This window comes from Triticum aestivum, chromosome 5B (genome assembly GCF_018294505.1).
Source record: "Triticum aestivum cultivar Chinese Spring chromosome 5B, IWGSC CS RefSeq v2.1, whole genome shotgun sequence".
NCBI lineage: Eukaryota > Viridiplantae > Streptophyta > Magnoliopsida > Poales > Poaceae > Triticum > Triticum aestivum.
The window spans coordinates 25,527,288-25,551,076 of record NC_057807.1 but is presented as its reverse complement, the minus strand read 5'-3'; the positions used below and the strand labels follow the sequence as shown (position 1 = coordinate 25,551,076).

General features: G+C 42.6%; 1 protein-coding gene and 1 long non-coding RNA gene across 8 annotated transcripts; one reads left to right on the top strand and one right to left on the bottom strand.

Annotated features, from left to right (window-relative positions):
• Positions 1–3,950: 3,950 nt before the first annotated feature.
• On the top strand, positions 3,951–11,846 carry LOC123110206 (disease resistance protein PIK6-NP). Its single transcript, XM_044530680.1, has 4 exons — positions 3,951–4,455; positions 5,385–5,941; positions 6,838–7,554; positions 9,709–11,846. The coding sequence occupies exons 1-4, from the start codon at positions 4,008–4,010 to the stop codon at positions 11,602–11,604; spliced, it is 3,618 nt and encodes a 1,205-aa protein (XP_044386615.1). The 5' UTR covers positions 3,951–4,007; the 3' UTR covers positions 11,605–11,846.
• Positions 11,847–14,012: 2,166 nt separating this feature from the next.
• Positions 14,013–21,769, bottom strand: LOC123110205 (uncharacterized). Of its 7 annotated transcripts, none has more exons than XR_006453224.1 (11): positions 21,356–21,769; positions 20,861–21,060; positions 20,325–20,577; positions 19,882–19,967; positions 18,562–18,903; positions 17,863–18,471; positions 16,969–17,062; positions 15,853–15,991; positions 15,532–15,746; positions 15,298–15,413; positions 14,017–14,821 (listed from the first exon to the last, which is right to left on the bottom strand). It is a non-coding gene; the product is annotated as an uncharacterized lncRNA (long non-coding RNA). The 7 variants fall into 7 exon arrangements; XR_006453221.1 differs by having other exon boundaries at positions 15,298–15,746; positions 17,863–18,139; positions 18,290–18,471; XR_006453223.1 differs by having other exon boundaries at positions 14,016–14,821; positions 15,298–15,746; positions 16,969–17,117.
• Between the last annotated feature and the right edge of the window lie 2,020 nt (positions 21,770–23,789).

The window sequence follows — 23,789 nt, the reverse complement described above, 5'->3', positions numbered from 1 at the left end:
GCTGTCCTACGAAGAACTCCATCTCTTGAAGACTCTGACTATTCTTCCTCCGCGACAATGGTCAATGCCAATGTGATCGATGCCGAAGACGATGCTACTTCACCACCCCCTACATCTGCACGCATCGACACTGCACCAAGTTCGTCTGCACCGCCAAACGACAACGACAACCCTACTGCTTCAACTACTCCTCCTGAGGACGAGTAGATGCTCTATGTCTTCAAACCTTTTTGGTCAGTACTGACAAAAGGGGGAGAAGCGTATGAGTTTGATAGTCTTCAAGCGGGTTCATAAGGGCGGTTGCTTTATATTTTTGCCTAGTGCCTACAACTCTTGCTTTTGATACACTTCGTCCTTTGAGTTGTAGCACTTAAACTTGATGGTCGTCTGCTACTTATTTGCATTTCCACGTGCGATGATAACTTCTGCACTTAGATCATTCTACAGACGTCCATTTTTCATTATGCATGTCATTCTCTTAGCTATATCATTTCATGCATGATGAATTATCTTCATAAGTTGAAGAGGATCTCCACAAGTACAACCTGCTATGTGCATTTGCATTCCAAAAGCAAATTATTTATATGCACATCTTCAGGGGGAGCCCTTGCCACTTATGAAGACAATACGCTATCCTTTACAATTTCACATACTTCTTTCCCGTTGAAAACTTCAACTAGTTTGTCATCAATCACCAAAAAGGGGGAGATTGTAAGTGCATCTAGTGCCACCCCTAGTTGGTTTTGGAGTATTGACGACAAAGTTGGTTGAGGGACTAATGCGTTTGTGAGAATTGCAGGATAACGCAGGTAGTGTCCCTCATTGATTCGGTTTACCTACCGGAGATGACCCCTAAAAATGTATGAAGACATTGAAGACAATGGTGGTGTGTGAAGATATTCACACTGAAGTCTATGACATAAGAAGACATTGAGTGAAGACTATGGAGCGCGAAGACTGAGTTGTTTTGTTGTTTCCTTTTCTTCTTTGTTGAGTCATAGGAACCACCGTATTGTTAAGTGGGGTCCAAGTGAACTAAGTCAGAGTGACTGAAGTGATGCTCAACACAAATCCTATGTCTTCGAGCGAAGACAATGAGAGCAAATCTTATCCAGAGCTGGATGAGTCAGCTTTGCTTGTAGCCCAAGTAAAGTTGTCGTGTGTGTTTGAAATCTGACCGTTGGAACACGTGTCAGTTCCTTAGTGACCCAGGGTCATTTCGGACATATCAGGTCGGGGTGCCTTGTGGCTATAAATAGCCCACCCCCTACACCATAAATTGGTGGCTGCTCAGAGTTAGTTTACGGCTTTTGTCGTTTTGAGAGCAACCCACCTCGAAGCCTTTGAGAGAGAAATCCTTGCGAGGACAAAGCCCAAACACCCAGAGCCAAAGAGTGTTAGGCATCACTGAAGTCTTTCTGTCTGTGTGACCTGAAGACTTATTACACTTGAGGACTGTGTATCCTCCAGCCGGTTAGGCGTCGCGTTCTGAGCATCCAAGAGTCATTGTGGATTGCCGGTGAACGAAGTCTGTGAAGGTTCGGAAGTCTACCTTGAAGACTTACCAGAGTGGTTGGGCGAGGACTGTGTGTCCTTAGCTCAAGGGGAATAAGGTGAAGACGCGGTCTTCTGAGTTGAATCTCAGTCTCCCTAACCAGACGTACAGTTGTCACAGCAACTGGAACTGGTCCAACAAATCATGTGTCTTCAACAAGTGATTGGTTCTATCCCTTCCCTCCTTTACTTTGAGTTTGTCTTCGTGAAGTCATTGCTTATCTGTCTTATCTGTTTGACTTCATTGCTTGACTACTATTGTTGATTGGCTTCATACTATCTTCCATCCTGATCCTTACTACCTAGCTGCTATTAGTCTTCGTACGTTACCACTATTGCATACTTGACTATGGCTTGCTTTGTGTAGTTTATCTTCCGCTGCATATCAATTAGGTCATTTCTATTGTTTGTCTTTGAAACTTCCATGTTTTGAAGACTTTGATAAAAATTGCCTATTCACCCCCCCCCCTCTAGTCGATAACTACCACTTTCACCCCTAGCCTTCTATCAGCGCGCTGGCGGCTCCCAGTCCTGGCAGTAGGTTGTCCAACTTCTCCCAGTTCTTCGCATTTGGACCTCCATCTCGGTTGGATCTAGGGTTGCTACTTTGTTCTGGTTTGACCGGGGGGCCGGCGACACCCCCTTCGCGGCGCGCTTCCCTGACCTCTTCTCCATTGCCGTCGACCCCCTGATCTCGGTTGAGAGGGCCCTTATTGACTTAGGGCGCCTCGCTTTCCGTAGGCCATTTGGGCCTCCGGATTCCGCCGCTTGTGGCAGCGGATTCGCGGACGGACCCCGTCCGGGGTCGAGGTCCGCAAGCGCAATGGCCCTGGTTCTGGCCTATGCCCTCTTTGCGGTGTCCCCGAAGACTCGAATCACATCTTCTTCTTGTGTGTGTCCGCTCAATTTATTTGGAGCTGCTTTAGGGAGGTGGTGGCTGGGAATTGGTGTCACACTAACTCCCCGACCTATTTGCCGAACTCCAGAACTCCCCCTTGCCCTCTCGCCACATTAGGTGGCTTGAGATTGGGGCGATCGTGTGGACTCTCTGGACGATCCGCAACAAGCTTGTGATACAGCGCACTCCTGTTTGACGGGCTACCCATGCTCTTTTCAAACTGTCTGGCTACTTGCAGCTTTGGCGGCCGCTTAGCCGCCCTCAGGACCGGGACGCCATCTCCGCCTTCATCGCCGACCTTCGTCGATGGCCGTCCGTCTGTCGCCGCCGCCCCTCCGCCAGCCCCGGAGCCAGACTAGACGCCTCACGTGCGCTCCGGCGCCCCTTTTTTTCTGTTTATTTGGGCTTGTTGAGCTGTGCCCTTAGCAGAACCCTCTGTACTCCCTCTTGTGTGACTTGGGTGTGTGTGTGTGTGTGAACTTGTCCATATATATGCGCTCTGTGGCGGTTTGCTTTGTTTATAAAGCAGGGTGAAAGCCTTTTCCGGTTAAACAATTATACTAGCTTGTGTGACAAAAGAGTGGATGATTGGAATGATAATAATAAAGAGCTTATAAGTAAAGAACATAAAGTAAAGCGACTGAAAGTAAATGGTTGGTTGTCTGCAATGGAGTGCAATGGCGAGCTCAGCTGCGGAGAAACTTTGGATCATGATGTACATCAAGTGTGCCAGTGCAACGGTAATACCAGTTACCTTCGGATGATGGCCATTTTGCTCTTTTCCTTTTGCCCCGGATTTCCATTTGCATTCTTGTTTATGATTCTACAGAGGAATCGATCTGTGCCAGGCAGCGAGGAACGCATCCTTAAGGAAAACAAGTGTGGAAATTCTTGATCTATGCCGCCCTACTACTACGCCTCCCAGCACCTCAGTCCGGCCATCAGGCATCGCCGCAGCCGGCCGTGTCGTCCTTCACCTCCAAGAGAAAAAGTTTGCTGAGTATGGTCGCTTCCAAGCACTCCAAAAATGTTGTTGAACACGTCGGACTTGGATCCCGTTGCCGTGAAGATTGTCCAAGCCTACCATGCGGGCATATTGAATCACTTGGCACAGATGGAGGGTGCCAATTGCCAAAGAACGAGGTCTTTGCCATGAACAATCGGATTGGGAGCCGAAAGATAAGGGTCTTTGGCACGGACATTTCACGATGGGAGCGCTGGGCTACGGAAGAAGAAGATTGCGAATTTCAAAATGCGTACCTGCGTGACACGTCTAGGGAAGATGCCCAGAAATGAGCTCAGACTAGATCAGTTTATGCTTTCTTTGGGTAAACTGAACTTCATTGTTAGTTAGGACTTGCTAGCACGACCTGAAGTCTTAATCTTCATTCTTCCCTCTGTCTTTCTTTTCTTTATGTGTTTTTATTTATACCAAAGTCAACTTCGGGACGTGCTCTTCCAGAACGGAGTTCCTCCTTTTAACCCGTCGTTGGCTATTCTTTCTCCCACAAGCATCATTAGCACCACTGCCCCACCCATCGAGCCTAAGCTAACAATGGAGGCGACTGGTCTGAGCGTAGGGAAGTCTGTGCTGAATGGAGCGCTCGGCTACGCCAAATCCGCGCTGGCGGAGGAGGTGGCGTTGCAGCTCGGAGTCCGCCGCGACCAGGCGTTCATTACTGATGAGCTGGAGATGATGCAGGGTTTCCTCATGACTGCACACGAGGAGCGAGACGACAACATGGTGGTCAAGATCTGGGTGAAGCAAGTCCGCGACGTTGCCTATAACGTCGAGGACTGCCTCCAGGATTTCGCCGTTCGTCTAGACAAGCAGTCTTGGTGGCGCCTCCCTCTGACGCTGCTAGACCGCCGGCGCGTCGCCAAGGAGATGAAGGAGCTTCGGGCCAAAGTCGAAGATGTCAGCCAGAGGAACGTGCGCTACAATCTCATCAATACCACGGGCTCCAGGCCCGCTGCCCCTGGTAGGCAGCCCAGCATCGCAGGTGTGTAAATCGCTATGTATCTATGTTTTTTCTTCATCTTCTAAGTAAACGTATCAAATTCGGGTTCACCCCCTTCCTTCGGATCTGCCGCATCCGGCTCTGCTCGCCTTGCAAGTCGCTCACCTGAATCGCTGCTTGGCCCGCGCTCAGCGGCACATCACCTCCTCTGCTCCTGTAGCCGCCTGCAGTCTCAGTCTCAATTTTATCGCGATTTTGGGGTTACTGGCCCAAGCGCGGGGTTGCTGACCAGGCCTTTAGGTTAATTTTAGGTTGCTTTCTTTAAACAAGTTTGGATCTCATTTGGAGAACAGTTATATGTTATCCTCTTAGTGCTCGATGAAAATATGTTGTAAACTGACGTGTTTCCAACTGAAACCAATGAGTGCCAATACAAGATGTATAGTAACCCCTTGTGAACTCGATTCGTATTGGGTAGTGAATCGTCGTGAACCAAGGAATTGCAGGTAACTATGCCTGTTCTTTATCCAGTTATTATATTAATTGGATTTGTGGTCATGTACATCACTTGATGCCCGGGGATGCGTTTTCTTTCATTATCCATAAATTTCTTATAAGTGAACACCGTGAAGAAACATGTGTATGTACTACCTCCGTTCCTAAACATGTGTATGTAAAGATTTCACTATGGACCACATACGGATGTATATAGAATTATAGATGCATTTAGAAACGGAGGGAGTATGTGATATTGGAGCATGCCTGGGGACTGATTCCTTCAATACAAATCATGTTCCTGCAGGTGAAATAAGCAAAGTAATCACCAAGTTCCCTATGATCTATCTGACCAAATTAATTAAGTATCTATAGTTCATATTCTTTTATGAGATTGTTTTAAAATGCACTAATGAACGTTGGAGCAACATTGATTACTCGATTCTTATTTGATCCATCGACACGCACAATTGCAGGTACAACAATGCTTGGCATTCAGGACGCAACGAAGCAGGAAAAATCAAAGGTGGATCTTGTCCAGCTGATAAACAAGAAGGGCACCGACCTAAGGGTGATCACAGTGGGCGGAAAAGGTGCTGATCTTGGGCAGACACCGATCATATGGGCAGCTTACGAGGATCCAGAGATCAAAAACAATTTTCCGTGCCGAGCATGGGTGAGGTTGATGCATCCTTTCAGTCCAGAAGACTTCGTTCAAAGTTTAGTGGAGCAGTTTCACACATCAGTAGGGGTTGACATTCTGCTGGAAACGAAAAAGATGGGGCAAGAGTTAGCTGAGGAATTCAATGGATATGTCAATGCCAAGAAGTTCCTGATTGTGCTTAATGACTTATCAACCATTGAAGAGTGGAATCGGATTAAGAGGTGCTTCCCAAACAATAAGAAAGGGAGCCTGATAATAGTGTCCACAAGGCAAGTTGAAGTTGCAAGCTTATGTGCAGGACAAGAAAGCATAGTATCTGAGCTCAAGCAATCGTCTATTGATCAGAATATTTATGCTTTCTATGAGAAGGTAACTTCAAAGTTCTACCGCTTGTGCTCTTCTAGTTCAGCCTTTGATTTAATTATAACTGCATTTGCATTTAAGTCATACTATTACTTATTAGTTTCTCTCTATTTGGAGATATATACATTAACTGTATCCTCATTGTCCAAGTTCAAAACTTAGACCACCAATAAGTCCAATAATACATACTCCCTCCGTTCCAAAATAGATGACCCAACTTTGTACTAAAATTAGTACAAAGTTGAGTCATCTATTTTGGAACGGAGGGAGTACATTATATGACAAAAAATTGATTCCACTGGATTCGTATTCAAAGCATTTTCTTGTGATGATGTTTTTAAAATTATTAACAAAAAAATTACAGTCAAAGATTGAATGTAGACAGTCAATGACCACATGTGTGAGAAATTAGTTAGGGTTTGCTTATCTGGCTGTTGATGATCTGTTTTCGTTATCAATAGCTAGCTATATACACATTGCCCCCCAGCAATATGCTGGTTAATAAAGGACAAGGGTACTAAGCATGTCGATTATTGTAGCACAATAGAAAACCATCTCAGTAGGGGTGGCGCATGTAGCAAAAGATTGAACATAAACAGTCAAAATATGTCATATATTTCTGAAAGTAAGAGATCAGTTAACAACAACCACATGAATGAGAGCGATTCATTAGAGTTTACCTTACTTGGCTACCGATGATCTTATGTTTTTGTTATCAGTAGCTAGCTATATACACCTTAGTTCCTAGCAATATGCTAAGGAATGGAGGCAAGGGAAGTAAACATGTTGATTATTGTAGCACACTAGCAAAACTATCCTAATTGGGGTGGCGACTGCAGCAAAATACCAAAGTGCAGTAGTTAAATTTTTGAAACTGCTTAACATATCTCGCTTGTGCCCAGGGTTCTCAAGATGGAACAGATTTAACGATGGTTGCCGGGCCTAGCTCAAAAAGTGCAGTCACCAATGGTACAGACCAATCTCAGGGTGCTGATTGGAATCATGCGATGAGAAAGAGCTTCAGTTGCGCTATGTCCATGACAACTGCTCTAGAGGAATCACATCTTGTTGGTCGAGACAAAGAAATGAAAAAGATCAGAGATCTTATTTTTGCTGAAGCTGGTGAACAACTTGAGGTGATCTCTGTGTGGGGAATGGGTGGTCTTGGGAAAACCACACTGGTCGGAGATGTCTATCAGCAGATCAATTGCAAGTTTGATAAGCATGCTTGTGTCACAATCATGCGACCTTTCATTCTTGAGGAGCTCTTTGGGAGCTTATTTATGCAACTAGATGCAGAATCTTCTGAAAAGAAGGATGTGGTGGGTTTGTTGGGCAATGCAAAGAAAGCATCACCACCGATGTCTCTTGCAGAGTTGGTTAATGAGTTGGCCAAGCTTATAGAAAAAAAGAGGTCCTTGATTGTTCTTGATGATGTGTCATCTACTGCAGAATGGGACCTGATAGTGCGAAAATTCCCTAAAATGACAAACGGAAGCCGGATCATAGTCACTACAAGGGAAGAGAATATTGCTAACCTTTGTTCAGTGAAAAAGGAAAACATATATAAGCTTGAAGCTCTGAAAGACAGTGATGCGCGTGTCCTCTTCACGAAAAAGGTGTGTGGATAATATAAGTTGTTCCATTATTTTTGAATTGAAATTGAATTATAGTTAAGCACATTGCTGCCTGCCATATCCATTGAAAATGATACTATTACATTTCAGAGGAGGTGATTGACCAGGCTATAAAGCATGCCGCAAGGTTACATATAAATTATACCGCGCATATTAGATCTCCCCTCCCCCGTCCCTCTCATGTTGCCTCTGCTCCCTGAGCATGTCCTACCTGGCCGTCTCACAAACCCCAACTATCCGCAGCTCCCGCGACCTACGACTGTCATGCTCATAGCTTATCCTCACTAGCTTCCAGGGGGGCATGGCAGAGCATCATAGCCATGGAGACAGTCAACAGATAGCTCATGATAAATGGACACACTCTGTAAAAAGGGGTTTTGTCCCTTTTATAGCTGCAGTGCAGTGCAGTGATGGTCGGCTCAGGCACGGTGGAGCGGCAGCACGGGCGTGGGCGGTCTCTGGCTGAACTGTAGCATGGAGGTTGGCTGTAACGGTCCTAGGCAGCTTCCACCAGGCTGCAGGTGCCTTGACCAGCTGGAAGTTGTTACGAAGCTGGGGGCAGCATCATTGGGGCAATGTGGCACCTGATGCTTCCTGACCAGGGCAGTGGCCCCAGAGTGCAGCCGAGGTGTGGTGGCAGGTGTGCATGTAAGGGATGTAGGGGCGGAATGATTGTCAGTCGACTTCTCTGATGCCAGGGCGGCGGCCCCAAGAAGCGCCTCGGTGGTGGCTCCAGGAGGCGGATCTCCGGTTTGGTGTTGGATGGGCAGCGGTGTTACCTGAAAGTACTGCAGGATCGTTTAGTGGTGCAGCAACATGGGTGGGGCTTTGTCTTTCCGGTGTTGACCTTCCCTTCAGTGTTACGGGCATGGCCGTTGGCACTTTTTCTAGTGGCATCAGATGCTGTTGCAAGGCGCGTTGGGCTGCCCTTAAGAAAGTTGGTTGAAGGTGGCTATTGTGGCACTCTGGGTGAAAGTAACCGTGTTTTCGATGCCAACGACAGTGGTACTCTAGGGCACCCTCATTCCTTGGTGGCATCGTCGTGGAGCCTCAGTACCCTTCTATCCATCCGGTCTAGTCCTCTGGGTGAAACCCAGATCTGGCTTTGCCGCTTTAGATGATTAGGATTTGGAGTTGTGATCCTCGGGCGGCATGCGAGTAGTTGTTGGCATTGCTAGCAGGAGTTCGGCAACTTCAGATGCAGCCAGTGTGCAAGCGGCACTGATTAGGATTGTGGTGACTTGTTATCTTTCACGGAGCTGGAAGGGCGTATGCCTGCTTTCCTTTGATTCTGGCTTCTGTCTTTTTTTCGCGAATACGCAAAGCTTGTGTGTCATTCATTGATAGGGGGAAGGGTTTTTGTACAGAAGAGGTTGGTAGAGGGCACTAGGACTAAGCGTACACAACGATTGGCGCCAGACCTAGTGCGATCATGATGGAAAATGGGTATGCTCAGCCCCAATAAAGCTAATGACGCCTATGGTATGATGATCGCTAATCCCTTGGCCCCTGCCTTGGCCCATGAGCGAGCCTCTTCTTGGATGTCATGGAGAAGCTTAGTCGTAGAGGGTGCGGCGCCGTCGAAGATTCTGGCTTCTGTCTCCGGTGTCAAGGTACAAGCAGGTGTTGAGGTGCTCTTTTTTTTTCTGAGGAGCTCTTTGTTGATGTGTTTGTATCGAATGGCAGTGCTCTATACCTAGTAGTTTAGTAATGGTACGGAGTTGTTGTGGATTTTGGCCCGTTCTGCTTTAATTGACTATGCTCTGTAAGATTTTTTGTTTGGTTCGCTTATAAACTGGATCAATTCTCCTCTGCTAATGGAATTGCAGGAAATCCCTACCCTCTCAGCGAGGTTTGCAAATAAAGATATGGATGTTACTAGACAAATACCTTGTTCAAAGTAAAATTTACTCCATTAATAAATAAACCTATCCAATGTTGTTTTTTTCCACCGATCTTGGGTGTATGTACTACTGTGGTTTTATAAACCAAATAAGCATTTTCCATGCTGTTTCTTGAAAGAAACGCCACAGCATTGTACCACATAGGCTCCAATAAAGAGATCAAAGTGAAGTATTATATTATATATAATATAAATTCTAGAGTACTGAATAAATTACACTCCGCCAATTTCAGGTATTTAAAGAGACTGCATATCTGGATGAAAAGCATCCTGAGCTGATTGAACAAGCAGAACTGATCCTTAAGAAGTGCAGTGGACTTCCTCTTGCAATAGTCACTATAGGTGGGTTCTTGGCAAACCAACCACAAACAGTGGTGGAGTGGAGGAGATTGAATGAGCATATTAGTGCTGAGTTGGAGATAAATCCAAAGCTTGGGACCATATTAGCTGTGCTTACTAAAAGTTATGATGGTTTACCTTATCACCTGAAATCTTGTTTCTTGTATCTCCCCATCTTTCCCGAAGACTACAAGGTTAGTCGGCGGCGTTTGGTGCGGAGGTGGACGGCAGAGGGTTACTCAAGGGAGGTACGTGGTAAGTCTGCAGAGGGAATAGCAGACAATTACTTCATGGAACTTATAAGTAGGAGCATGATCTTGCCATACCAACAATCAATTCGCAGTAGAAAAGGAATTGACGCTTGCCATGTCCATGATCTCATGCGTGAAATTGGCATTTCCAAGTCAATGGAAGAAAATCTAGTGTTTAGGCTGGAGGAAGGTTGTAGCCTGAACACCCAGCACGTTGTGCGTCACCTTGCAATAAGCAGCAATTGGGAGGGAAATCAGAGTGATCTGGAGAGCATAATAGATATGTCTCGTGTACGGTCAATAACAGTTTTTGGAAAGTGGAAGTCATTTTACATTTCTGATAAGATAAGGCTGCTCCGAGTGCTGGACTTGGAAGGTACCTCAGGTGTATTTGATCATCACCTTGAGGACATTGTCAAGCTTTTTCACCTAAAATACCTTTCTTTAAGAGGATGCACTCCTATTTGTCACCTGCCAGATTCTCTAGGCAACCTAAAACAACTTGAGACACTAGACTTGAGAGGTACACAGATAGTCAAGCTACCACATAGCATCAGAAAACTTCGGAAGCTAAACTATCTTCGTGCTGGTAAGGAACCCATGGACGAGGACATCTCGTATGAACAAGTTGTAGAAGACTTGCCAGCGGTGATGAGGAACAGTGCATGCCTTTTGACTGCCTCGTCGATGGTACTTTGTGCACGTTGTTTTGCAGGCTCAGATTTTAACGGTTATAACCACCGTGACTTGTGCAGTGCCTTCTGTTGTGTGGCACTCCCTGTTGTTGCGATGAAGCTGGACGCACATGGTGTGGTAGTGCCAAGAGGGGTGAGAAAACTGAAAGCCCTACACACACTAGGTGTTGTGAACATCTCACGGGGGAGGATCATTCTTCAGAACATAAGAAGACTCAGTGGGCTGCGGAAGCTAGGAGTGACTGGCATCAACAAGAGAAACAGTCTGGAGTTACAATCAACAGTTTCTCAACTCAGTCGCCTGGAATCCTTGTCGATGCGCTCAGAAGGGATGCCTGGATTATCTGGCTGCTTGGATGACATGCCCACTCCTCCAGAAAACCTGCAGAGCCTTAAACTGTATGGCAATTTGGTCATATTGCCTGCATGGATCCAGACACTCGGAAATCTTGTGAAGCTGAAGCTACGCAACTCTAGGATATTGGACCACAGAACAGCCATACAAGTCCTCGGGGAGCTGCCGATGCTAGCCATCCTGTGTCTATGGACGAAGTCGTTCGAAGGAGAGGTCCATTTCAGTTTCGATCAACGGGCATTTCCGAGCCTGGTGGTGCTGCACCTGGATCACCTAGATGGCCTCAAATCGCTGGATTTTTCACTGCGAGGGACACCTAAGCTTGAGGTATTGCAGCTTTCTGAGACCTATATCCAGGAACGTTGTAGCGGGCTTCAACACCTCCCAATGCTCAAGGAAGTTGTGCTCAAGGGAGACTACCCATGCGTCGAGAAATTGCGTGCCGACCTTGCCAAGTTCCCCAATCGACCCGTTGTCAAGTTGAACTGAGCTGGGCTCCAGAATTGATCATCTAGTCAAGCCAGTGTTGCTGTCTTATCATGTGATATGTACGTGGTGTATAATATTGCTTTCTCTTGTTGTACATCAATCTGAATTGTTTTTTTCTCTTTTATTTCGCTGGGGAATCTTATTTATTTCATGTGTTTAACTATGTGCTTGAATGTAAGCTGCATATAACTGTTGTGGACTTGTGGTATCTGGATTAAGGGCAAAGTACTTCTCTGTGAGCATCGATCGTGGTGACAATGGGTCTTTGCTCGTCTTTGTGCTTCTTGGGACCATGCATGGTGCTATTTTCTTTTCCCTCTTCTTTTTTCCAGTCCAAATTATGGTACTCCCTCCGATCCATAGTACACCCTCTGTAAAGAAGTGATCTAAACGTTTTTATATTTCTTTACGGAGGAAGTATTTATCTTAGATTTTTCTAGATACGGGTGTGTCTATGTACATCCGTATCTAAAAAATTGTAAGACAAGTAATATGAATCGGGGGTAGTAATAATTTCTAGCGTATCTTCAGTTCAGGTTAGAGGTTTGTTTTGGCACTCTTTTTGCGGGCACAGGTGGACGATCACCGAGCATGGATAGATACTGCAACTTCCACATTCATTAAACTAGTAGACTGCCCGTGCGTTGCCACGGGCTTTTAAAATTTGTATTGGTTGCATTTAAAATTTATAGATGGAAAATATAGCCAAAATAATTTTAACCTACTTCGCTTGCAATGTATTTTGATAAAAAAATGTAATTCTACCCTATACACAAAAGGGTTATCATATCTGATGCAGAAAATAAAGATGGTACACAAACATTGACCTCTTTATTGTGCGTTGCATTACAAATGATAACAACACTTGAATGTTTTTTTTACTTTATGCTTTAGATCGATTGTCTCGCGAAAGCGTGTGCATTGCTATTATCTCCATTAATTAAAATAAACACATGGATGATTTTGTTCCCTTTAAACAAATGTTCCAAGATGTTACAACCAGAAACTTAATTGCAATGTGCAATTGGCTAGCAAACTATTGCATATGAATTTGGGCACTTGAAACCATACAATTTACCATTTAGAAACTGCTGCAGCAAAACACATCTTCTAGAACATGCTACTCCTACCAATCTTGGGAGAGGTAGATACATCAATCTTTGATAACATTTATTGATTAAAAAATTATTGGCACTTATTTATATATTTATAATAACTTTTCAGTTTTATTAGAATTATTTAACTTCAGATTTGGTGTATCGGCTCAAAATGAATTTCACATAAGACTTGAAAGGAAATGTGTGTATTGTACTATGAACTATGATGTAAAAAGGAAGCGACCAACTCCTATACAAATACCAACCGGAGAAAAACCCCAATTGTACATACACTAAGACATTAACATCAAATATAAGGGTGAAACGGTGATTGACATGCATCATCTATTGTGAATAAGCAGGCTAAAACTTGCCTAGAGAATATTGCTCACAACTCACAAGTTTACAACATTTTTTTTCTGTAGTAGCACAAAAGTCGAATAATACATAGTAGGATTGAGGAGAAGGAGGTCTATAATATTAGTCTTACCGATTGTTCATTATTCTATTAGCAACTAAAAGAGAGGGAGGGAGGGAGGGAGAGAATCGGATCTCGAAATTGTCTCCATGTGTCTAGGCTATCCGAAAACCCAAGCCATATGTGAGGAGGAATGGGGTCAGGATCAGGCCAAGGAGTCAGAGGTGTGAGTATCATCTGAAAGCTTTGTGGATAAATAAGGACATAGAGAGCTGTTAAGTTCAAGGAAACAGTATGGCTCCCCTTACACAAAGTCTAAGTTCACCACCGCTAAATGTATAAAAGGGGAAAATACGCTACGAATAAGAAAAACAACAAATAAAGATAGAAAGGTGTTAAGTTCACCACACTCTTTATTTGCTTACTGGAGAAATAAGACAACATCCCTGAGAAAATTTTTAATTTTATTGACAAACGAATTCCTCCCGGTTCTTAAAAGAATGCCTATGTGGTTGACCTGGAAGGCATTCCATAACATGTATATTTGTCTCAAAATCAGAATGGATGATAGAATTACATCAAGCAGTTTGTCCATTTCGAATATACAACTATTCTAAGGAACTGTGTCAATAAATTCCCAAAGAAAATATAGCATCTGATTCCAGGAAATGTAATAGCACACTAAGTCATAATTGTGAATGCGTAGGAATCTGGAATTATTATTTCTTTAGAAAAATGGACAGAGGAAATGAGCACGGTCCAATGCAGGTTCTACATCTTATATTTTATGCGTGTTTTTACAAATAATTTATCAGAACACATAGGAAGAAGATATGTTTGAGTAGGTAACAATATGTTTTAGAAGATGATGGCTTCCTAATACTTAAGCACAAAACTGAACCTACTGAACCGTGGGGGGCGAATCGGAGGTACAGTAGAAGAATGAACAAATAGATTTTATTTATATTATCCACACCCTACATGTACAACAATGAGAAACTCCTCGTGAACCAAGCTTACAACAGTGAGCATTGAACAATCATACTCTCTTCTTGCTAGCCGGTGCTGAGAACACTCGTGCAGCAATTAGTACCGCAATGTCCTCCTAGATAGGTTGATGAAGATTGCCAACAATGAAAATATCATCTAGTACATAGGTCTGAAAATTTCACCATTGGTACTCATGGGAATTAGTCAGTACTAAAAAGAATGTATAACTCTTGCAACAAATTTCATACAACTTCATTGCTGGTTCTTCAATGTCAAAATTTCAGCATATATGTGAACATTAAATAGACTTCACATACCTAAGTAAATTATGAAAAACACTCATGTTGCAGTACGGCTCCAGTGTCCTCGTCAGTTTTGGTGCACCTACCACGTACTCACAGCTTGGGGCGCGACCCCTACATCCTTGGTGGCGGCCAAGGCGCCCACATCCACCTACATCCATGCTTCGGCAGGAACAATATAACAAAAAAAAGTATTGTGGACCAAATGTTTATGGAATTTTGCAGCATGATATAGGCTACAAACGGGTATGATAGGCAAGAATCCTCAAATTTCCATTGTACCATAATGTCTAGCTTAGGAATATTGTTCTGTATCTTCTTATTTGGCACTACACCAACATTTAGCATGACGTCAACGACCACATAACGCCTTCATCACCGGTTAGTGATCTGATCATGTCTCTTACTACCTGAAAGCACAAATATTAAAGTCTATTGTTAAAGATATATTCTTAACATGTCAATAAGAGGGAAAAGCAATATGGCAATTCAATGTCTCATCAATCCTGCTAGTTGGCAACATCCCAGGTGTTGATCAATTTTAAACGTAATCTTTAACTACAAGAACTACAGTACAATTCATCATTTTTTTTTCTGGGCATGTTTGCCCCTGAATAAGTGATAATACAAGGACAAACTTAAAGTATGCTAACGCGGTATAGTGCCATCAAGCATGGATAATTATCCAAGGACGAACTCATGTTCTGGCCATTTTTTACCCTAAACGATGCATGGAGCGACCAATAATAAATAGATTAGAAAAATTGTGCATCTCGCCACCACTCTGTCCATGTAGGGCGAGCGCTAGCATTGGTACCATTTATCTAAACTCTGATCACCAGTACGTACAATGATTAACACGAATGTTGGTGCAAATAGAACTCACTTGTGGTGAGAAACTGAATAAGTGTTGGCGAAGGGTTGCGGGAGCTCGAAGGGGTTGGTATCACTAAACAAGTTGTTATTCAGTACAACCCCAAGAAAACTTTAGAAATGATGTTTCTGTCCACCCACATAAATAAAGAGATAAATATGTGATCACGCGGCAAGCCTGATAAGCCCCTCTAAACCAATCACAAAAAAGAAAGATCAATATGTGACTTCTTAGTAATTAACAAACCCGGAGTTATTCTCTTCTGTCCACGGTCCGCCCGCTCCCCACCCGCGTTCAACCTCTCACGCCTCGTCCATCCGCTCCCAGCTTACTCCCTAGCTCCATGGTGCCCATGCTCGCCCATGTGTGTACTGTCAGCTAGCTGGTGGGACCAACTCGTTCGGCTCCGTCCGCTTGGTGCCCGAAGATTAGCACATGGATGCATCCACCGGCAGTACCACCTGCACATCAAAGAACAGTGGATTAGTTAGTACGTCAACAGTGATAGAAAATATAAAACTCACACAAATGGAATTTGCAGAAATCAACAAACACTAATCTGAATACCTTCTAAATCTCACATAGTGCACGGGGTGCTCTGAAAGTCTGAATATCATTGTGTTACAGAAACAATGTTCCTCTCTCAGTCTACTGGGTGCTCTTAGACAGGGCCACCTCATTGTCGACCGCTCCTGCATCCCTCACCCTGTAAAACCGGGTCATGGCTTACTCGGAATTCATGAATGCCCGTGCAGCGCCAGCGAAATAGCTAAGGAAATTATCGCCAACTGCATCGCCTTCCAGCAGATGGTCATTACGAAGGATCGATGTTGTTGCCCCTATTCCACTTTCAATATGATGCATCCAGATTCTTTTTACAATAATTTCTCACATGTTTCAATTGAATAATTTGATTATGCGAACCAATTAATGAACCCGAGACGGATTTTTATTGCTACCTTGAAGTCATACTGTATGTTTCAGTGGTGCTGCTTTTTCTTTAGGCAGCTTCCAGAACGAGTGATAAAGTTTTTTGGGCCTGCGTCGCAAATAGGTTTGGCCAGATGCTCGACGGGTTTTACGACCAACTATAGGAGTGTATTCATCATTTCCATTGGCATGACTGTAATTTGTGAATCAGAAAAAATAGAAAAGCAAACTTTAATGTAAAATATAAAACAAAATAAAAAAGAATCCAAGTAATTAGATTAGTAAAAATAAATACATTCGATTTGTTTCATCGATACAATAAGCACATCAGTAGGACATTATAATCATGGTATATACTTGCTTCCTTTTTTTATGACTAGTAAAATTGCACGTGCAGACGCACGTATCCGATTAATGCACCAAGAATAGACCGTTTTACAAATAATAATGCGCACAAATACTTCATGGGGTAAATTATCATTTGTCGTAACATGTTTTCATCTAGAAGGGACGATTGTCAACAGTTCTTCGCGCTATTTCATACTTTGTTAAAACACATTATTTGCTTGTTCATAACTTCCATGTTATACTAAATTCTAGTTAGATTCTCAGTACAGAGCCTTCAAAGTCCATCTCTTTGTGTAGGACGTGATAACATTCTCTAGCTGAAGATATTGTTAGAACATGTTCCACAGAATTTGTCTTGTGAGTATTGTTAGAACAACTATGTGACAATAAAGGCAGATAACATACTTGTTCAAGTAAACATCTGCAGTATATCCAAATCATTGTACAAATATGATAAATTATTCATGAGTCATCACATACGGGTGAAGTTTCTTCCAGCCTACAAAGCATACATAGGACAACACCATCAAGTATTCTCAAACTTCTTATGATACCTGTAGTATGACAACACATGTAGTATTAGAACACAAAGGGGAAACGTCCTCTGGGTGGCGGTACACTTGCATATTATGTAGTGAGAATTCATAAAAATGTAAAGAAGGCATATCTCTGCAGAATTCATGAAAACGTCTTTCATTTGGTATCGTAGAACTTTTTTGCTTTATTAATGTCTACAGGTGCACCTCGGATTAAAAAGATCAGAGTGCACAAAAATGACATATCACTGACTAAACGGGTGGCTAAATCCCAAGCTCTCTGTAGAAGTGGAATGTGGAATTTGACCCAGAGTAGCTTTACATTGCAGAGACTATCAGTTAGTAAAGCACACTAAACATAAGTACTAAATGACTTGGGTCCAACAAACACCAACAGCATTTACTTGCTCCAAGAATGATGATAGATGTGAATTATGTGAAAGAACACAGATAACCATGTAAAGTATATTGTCAATACATGAAACATCTTGCATTTTCTTGGAAAAGGACACACGAACTCTTATCATGTCAGGAAACCTTCAACCGACAACAGAAGTTTGTCATAATACAGATTAATCCCAAGAGAAAATATACTAAAGAATAAATTTATCAGCATAACGCAAGGAAAATATTTCCAGACTTGCGTATATAGCAGCATTGAGCATAATAATAAGAAAATGATCCAGAAGTTCAGATGGAGAGAAAAACACAGCGTTCTGGAGTGTAGACACCAAAAAGCATCTCCGGATGAAGTGGTACTTACTTTAGGCTCATTTCTGCAAGACTCAATAGGAGAAAACGGATCTTGCGAATTTCTTCTATATGTGGCCTCTCTACAGATATAGTAAAGGCTTAGAAGGCATACAATGCCAATGATCTTAGGGAGTCCACAGAGTATTGGTAATAGTTTCCCATCAGTCTCAAAATATTGTATTAGAAACAAATAAAGTTCTGTTTGTACTTCGTAACTTGAATGTGCCCAAATATGTGGGTTCAGCAAATTTGTGAAAGAGCATATTTCAATAGAACTTCGGACATACCTGAAATAGCAGATACATTAGTAATATACACAAGTCCAAGCAAGAGAGATATAGAGATCACCAAGTTTGTAAAAAAATTCAACATGTACTTCAGTGCAGAAAGAATCTTAAAATTTAGTAGCTGCGGTGAAACAGATTTGAGAAAGAAACCTAAAATGTATGATGTATCAGAAGAGGAAGAAATACAGAGATACTGCCGACACAATAATTATGTCCTGCAGCAAGCACCGCGGGCATCACTTTGTACCGCCCGTGATGGTTGCCTCAAGCTTGCTCTTGTCAACACTATCAAGTACATAAGACACACTGAACAAAGTCCTATTATTGCTAGCCTGGAAGAAGACAAGAACGCAATATTCAATTCTCTGGTTCGAGTAATTGGCCAAAAGAAGATAACATGATGTTCAGAGGCTAATTCGTACCTCCGCCTTCAAGCCAAAAATCATCTTTGATGAAATACCATCCCTTGCATCCTAAATTCCCAAAGGATGAAAAACTGCAATTATGAAGGAATGATGACACAATTCTTAGGGTAGCAGCAATAATGAAACCTTTTTATATGTGGTAAAATAAGTAGTAAGAAAGAACATGTAATGTGCCTCGGCATTTTACAAAGTGTGGTACAATCTCTCTGTTTCATATGACAACAAATCTGTTCAGCTGTAAATATGGAGATGCTTTCAAGACACTCCATTGGCTCAATTTTCTCCAAATGCTTGGCAGTAACCACCCAGGTTTATCCATTCCAACCTTAACCCCACATCCTGCAAGTGAACTACTTTATCAAGACAATGAAGAGTATTTTGAATTATAAGCAGCCATCTAGAGCTTGCGCTATTATAATTCTCTTACTTGAAAATGATCTATGCTTATCTATTTGTAGAAAGGAATTAGAATAGCGTGTTTGATTAAAAATTGCATAGCACATTTTTTTTCCAATTCCGGAGTGTTATTTCTTGCAATCTTGAAAATGCTTCTATTGCACATTAACAACATTGAACAATTCGTCATAAAAACTGCAAAATTCAAAAGAGAACCGTTCGTTTCCAAACAATCCTACACTGAAAAAATGCACTCTGTCGACTTGTTTCCAAACCATACAGGGTAACATGAACATTTCAATTAAAAAGTTACCACACCTGTCTCATTTGAAAATTTATCTCTTGATTCAATACCACCATCGAGGCACCCAAAATTTGTACCGAATACTTTTTAGTACCTACGAATAATGTAAACATAATCTTGCTAGAGAGTTTGAGGGCTTAGTGCGAGATCTCAAATTCCACAATACCTAGCCCTGAACCTAGTAAAGAGGGGACAAACTAGGGCATGCCACACTCAGAACCTCCTCCCTTACACCACACGTACATTTTTAAAGAAACCCATGCATGTGAAATATAGAAGGGACGTGTATGTTTTAAGGGCAGAACTGGCACCAGCAAGTTTGATTCAAGCTTGCTGAAAATGCGGCATGTCTTGCAAATAAACCATTGGGAGACTGGGATTAACCCGTCAATATTGGACGTGCAGAAAATGTTGTTTTGAATACATCACCAAAATATTTACAATGATTAAGCTATGCATCCGAGGCAATAGTTTTTGTCAGTGACACATTTTCAGCACTAAAACAATGGTTATTCCTTCCAACTATGCTTAATCTAGTGCCGATAATAGGTTTAACACATGCAATTTGCAGTCTCAGCAAAATCATCTCATAGCCACCAACACAATAAATATATTACCTCAGTTCAGCTAGCTAGTAATTGTCCTTGCTACCATGATATTGCAATGCCTCCTAGTGTTCCCAATAAATATGAGCAGAATAAATCTACAAAGAATATCATAGGAACTTAGAAACCTGAGTGTTGTAGATGGCATCAGTTGTGGGAACATCTTGTGCTGACAGGGTAGTAGATAAGCACGTATATAATGAAAGTACAATCTAGGCATGCATGTGTGTGAAAGCCTCTACAACAGGAAATGCCATCTAATGATTTAGACATGATCTGATTAAAGAAGCAAAGATTCAAAGTTAGCAGTTGATACAAAATGTGCTGAAAAAGAAATTATTTGAGAGAAACTATTCAGCAATGAGCCTGATGCACCTTATTAGATGAAAAGAAACTACATCATATACCCTGGTAAATTTGAGAAGAGAGATATTGCTAAGCTCTGTAGATCTTACCAGAGATTGGAAAGTAATCAATTGCAGTAGCATTGCATAAGAGATAGTGCACTGATCTCTTCAGAAGCTTTCGTTCTTATTTACACCACCAGGATCTAACAATCTGGTCGGTAGCTGGTTTTGCATATGTGATATTTTCTCAATTGTTGAAACACAGCAATCTTGGTTCCTGGTTCAGTAGGTCAGTCTAAATAACCTGGACGTCAAGTCTCAACCAGTTTGTTTATAATCGTGGGACGATGAAACTTGCAACCTGCGGTTCAACAAGGATAAAATTTGCTCTTTACTCAAAAAGATCAATTGTTTTTCATCTTCACTATTATAGGAACAATGTTCCGAACTGAGGAGGTGGGGGTGGAGGGATTTGCATTATCATAATCTAAAGTGTACATCGGTGTGGCAGCGGAATAATTGGAAGTCATGGATCTACGATAATACAAATCCACCTTCAGTACAATGTAGTCCACCAGAATGTGGTCCACCGTAGAAAGCCCAAACTTACTGAGGCAAATCGTCTAAAGGAAAATGAAACTCACCATGGGATGGACGTTCCTCACCATCTGCCGACCTACAGCAAGGGAGGAGTGAGTAGATGGCGGCGTGTTCGTACTTGTGGTGCACCCGACTCGGTGGCGAGCAGTTCCGTCAAGCACGGTGATGAATGATACCGACTGCGGTGGTGACCATCTGGCTAGGACCACGCACGGCAGGCCAAGACATTGAAGCCCTCATCCACCTGACAACATAACAAATAAAGATTTCAGTTCAGTTTTCGATCTCGACAGGTGAGTATGAAACTTGCATTAACACTTGAACAACAACTATTTGTTTAATGTAAGGAAAACACACTTTGCTTCTGTAACCATATCACTGAATACAGTCTACTGAAAGAAAAAAACAAGCAAAAAATACAGTAACTTCACAGCCGTAGCCATAAGAGATGTCACAGCATAACAAAATCTCCTCTTTAAGAAGCTTGTAAACTGTAATACGAATGTGCAACTGAGAGTAAATTAACTAAACGAACTTACCTTTGCCATGAAGGTTATGATAACAGTGGAAGCCAGGAACGGGATGACATTGGCGTGCGTGATGATTAGGTGTAGCCCCTCGACCTCGGCGAGCAGCCTGACAAGCACCCTCTTGCGTCCTAGCAATGGATCCCCACCATCACGTTGCTCTCCGAGATCCTCGCCTCGTCCTCGGCTACGGGAGGCGGCGAAGGGCGCGGCGGGGCGGCTCCCGTGGCGACCTGCAGCGAAGGGCGCGGCTGCGGGAGAGGCGGCGAAGGGCGCGGCGGAGCAGCTCCTGCGGCTAACGGCTGCGCGCCGGCTGCGAGAGAAACGACGGGGCGGCGAAGGGCGCGGGAGGAGGAGGGGGAGGTCGTGCGGTAGAGGAGGGGCTTCCGGGCGAGAGAGGTCGTGCTGTCGTGCGGGTAGCGGTTGTTTTTTTTAACGGCGGGCAGATTAGCCATCGATGGATTGCGGTGGCTTATTGCGTGGTTTGCCGTGTTAAACACAGAAGGATTATGGGCCGTTAGATTTTAACGATGAATGGGTGTGATTGTTTGGATCTGCTCCTCTCTTTTTTTTATAGAGTAGTAGATACAGATACACGCATACTGGAAAATGCAACAACAATAGATAACAAGATTATTTTAGCTCACCTTCTTCCATTGTTGCTTTATCATCAGTTCATCAAAAGTGAAATTAACCTATGAAGATAACCATGTATACTGAACACACGAGAAAAACACAAGTTTAATCCATCGGCTTTAGAGATCCTTGACAGATGCCATCAGGTTGAGAAATTTGATGTTATGAATAAGGCATGAAGAAAATTGTCTGTTGGTCAACATTTGCAGGAGTAAGCTGGATCAAGGATGAGTTTTCGCCATCGGTAAACAGGGACTTCTTCATGTACAAGCTGTAGAAATAAACTTTAGCATTAATTACTGAATAGCATACAAAATTGTCTAATGTACTGCAAACTATAGAGCAAAATCACATTGTTGGAACACCAGTGGCACAAGGCACTTTGTCCAATTTGTGCTCCCAAGGGTAGTTTCCAAACTCTGACACCGCGGCACCATCACCAACTTACACTCGCTTGTCAGCGCAGCTGTGATGGCCCTTGCCGGGGCTCATACCTCCGAGTCATGCCCCTCTTTCCAGAATTTGTCCAAGGTGCCTAGAAAAATAATACTTAACTAGCTATGCCCGCGTGGCGGCACGTCGCGCCTATTGATACATTATGTGAGAAATTTTGTGTATGATGATACTATAATTTATCTATTAATTATTCAACTTTTATCCCTCACTTTATTTTTATGTTATTTTTATGTTATGGTGTATGTAAAAATTATACTGGTACGAATGATGAAATCCTTCGTAAAGAGTAGTTTTATTTAATGCAAAGAGAATACATATTGATATAGCATGATGATATTTTTATTCTTTGGTACTTCATAGCATCCTTGTTCGACTGCCCGCTAGATTTGTGCCATTAATGAAATGATGTAGAGCTCCATCGATACTTTATGTTGAAATTACATACATGGTAAAATGAAGACACGTGAGTTAATTTTTCGAATGTGTTAAAAATCAGAGCAGCACTTCCTGACCTTTTCACTCGGAAGGGTGCAGAACATAAACTACCTGGCTATCTCAGTCCATGTTTATCTCAGGAAGAGCCAATGTAGAGGCATGAAATGATTACAAATGACATGACAATAAATAACCCCATAGATGTTGTAAATATATGCTTATGCGGAAAAATAATAATTCAGTATATTAAGAAAAGTAAAAGGAGGGAAAGGGTGTCATATTATGATATACTATCACTCCACATACATAACCAAACAAAAATGTGATACTAAGATCAAATAGAATCTACCACCATCAACAACATTTTAGATATCATCATTTTTCGGTCAATTTATCTTATTAGTCCATGAAAACCAGGATTTGTGAATTATATTATCCCATCGTTGACCCTGATTGAACGCTCGATAATTGATACCATGAGTTATATATAACAAATCACCTCATTCCCCTTTTTTGAATGCAGCTGCAAAGGATACTTCCCCTTCTCTCACTATGGAGTCTCGAGGCTTTCTCCATTGTTTCTACATGCAAAGATTGGTGACCACCTTAAATTAAAAAATTGAGGATAGAACCAACAGATCAGTACACAAGTAAATAAGGCAGGCTCCATATCACTAGTAGAAGAAGGGTCAAATGTGAGACACATTAATCCCGGTTTGTAACAGAACCGGCACTAATGTGTCCATTAGTGCCGGTTCCAACGGCTAGCCGGGAGGAGCTCGTTAGTACCGGTTTCTGGCAAACCTTTAGCACCGGTTCGTGCCACGAACCGGTACTAACGAGAGTGGTGGCAGGATGTTGTCAGAGTGGGGCCCTTCCAGCACCTTTAGTACCGGTTCGTGGCACGAACCGGTACTAA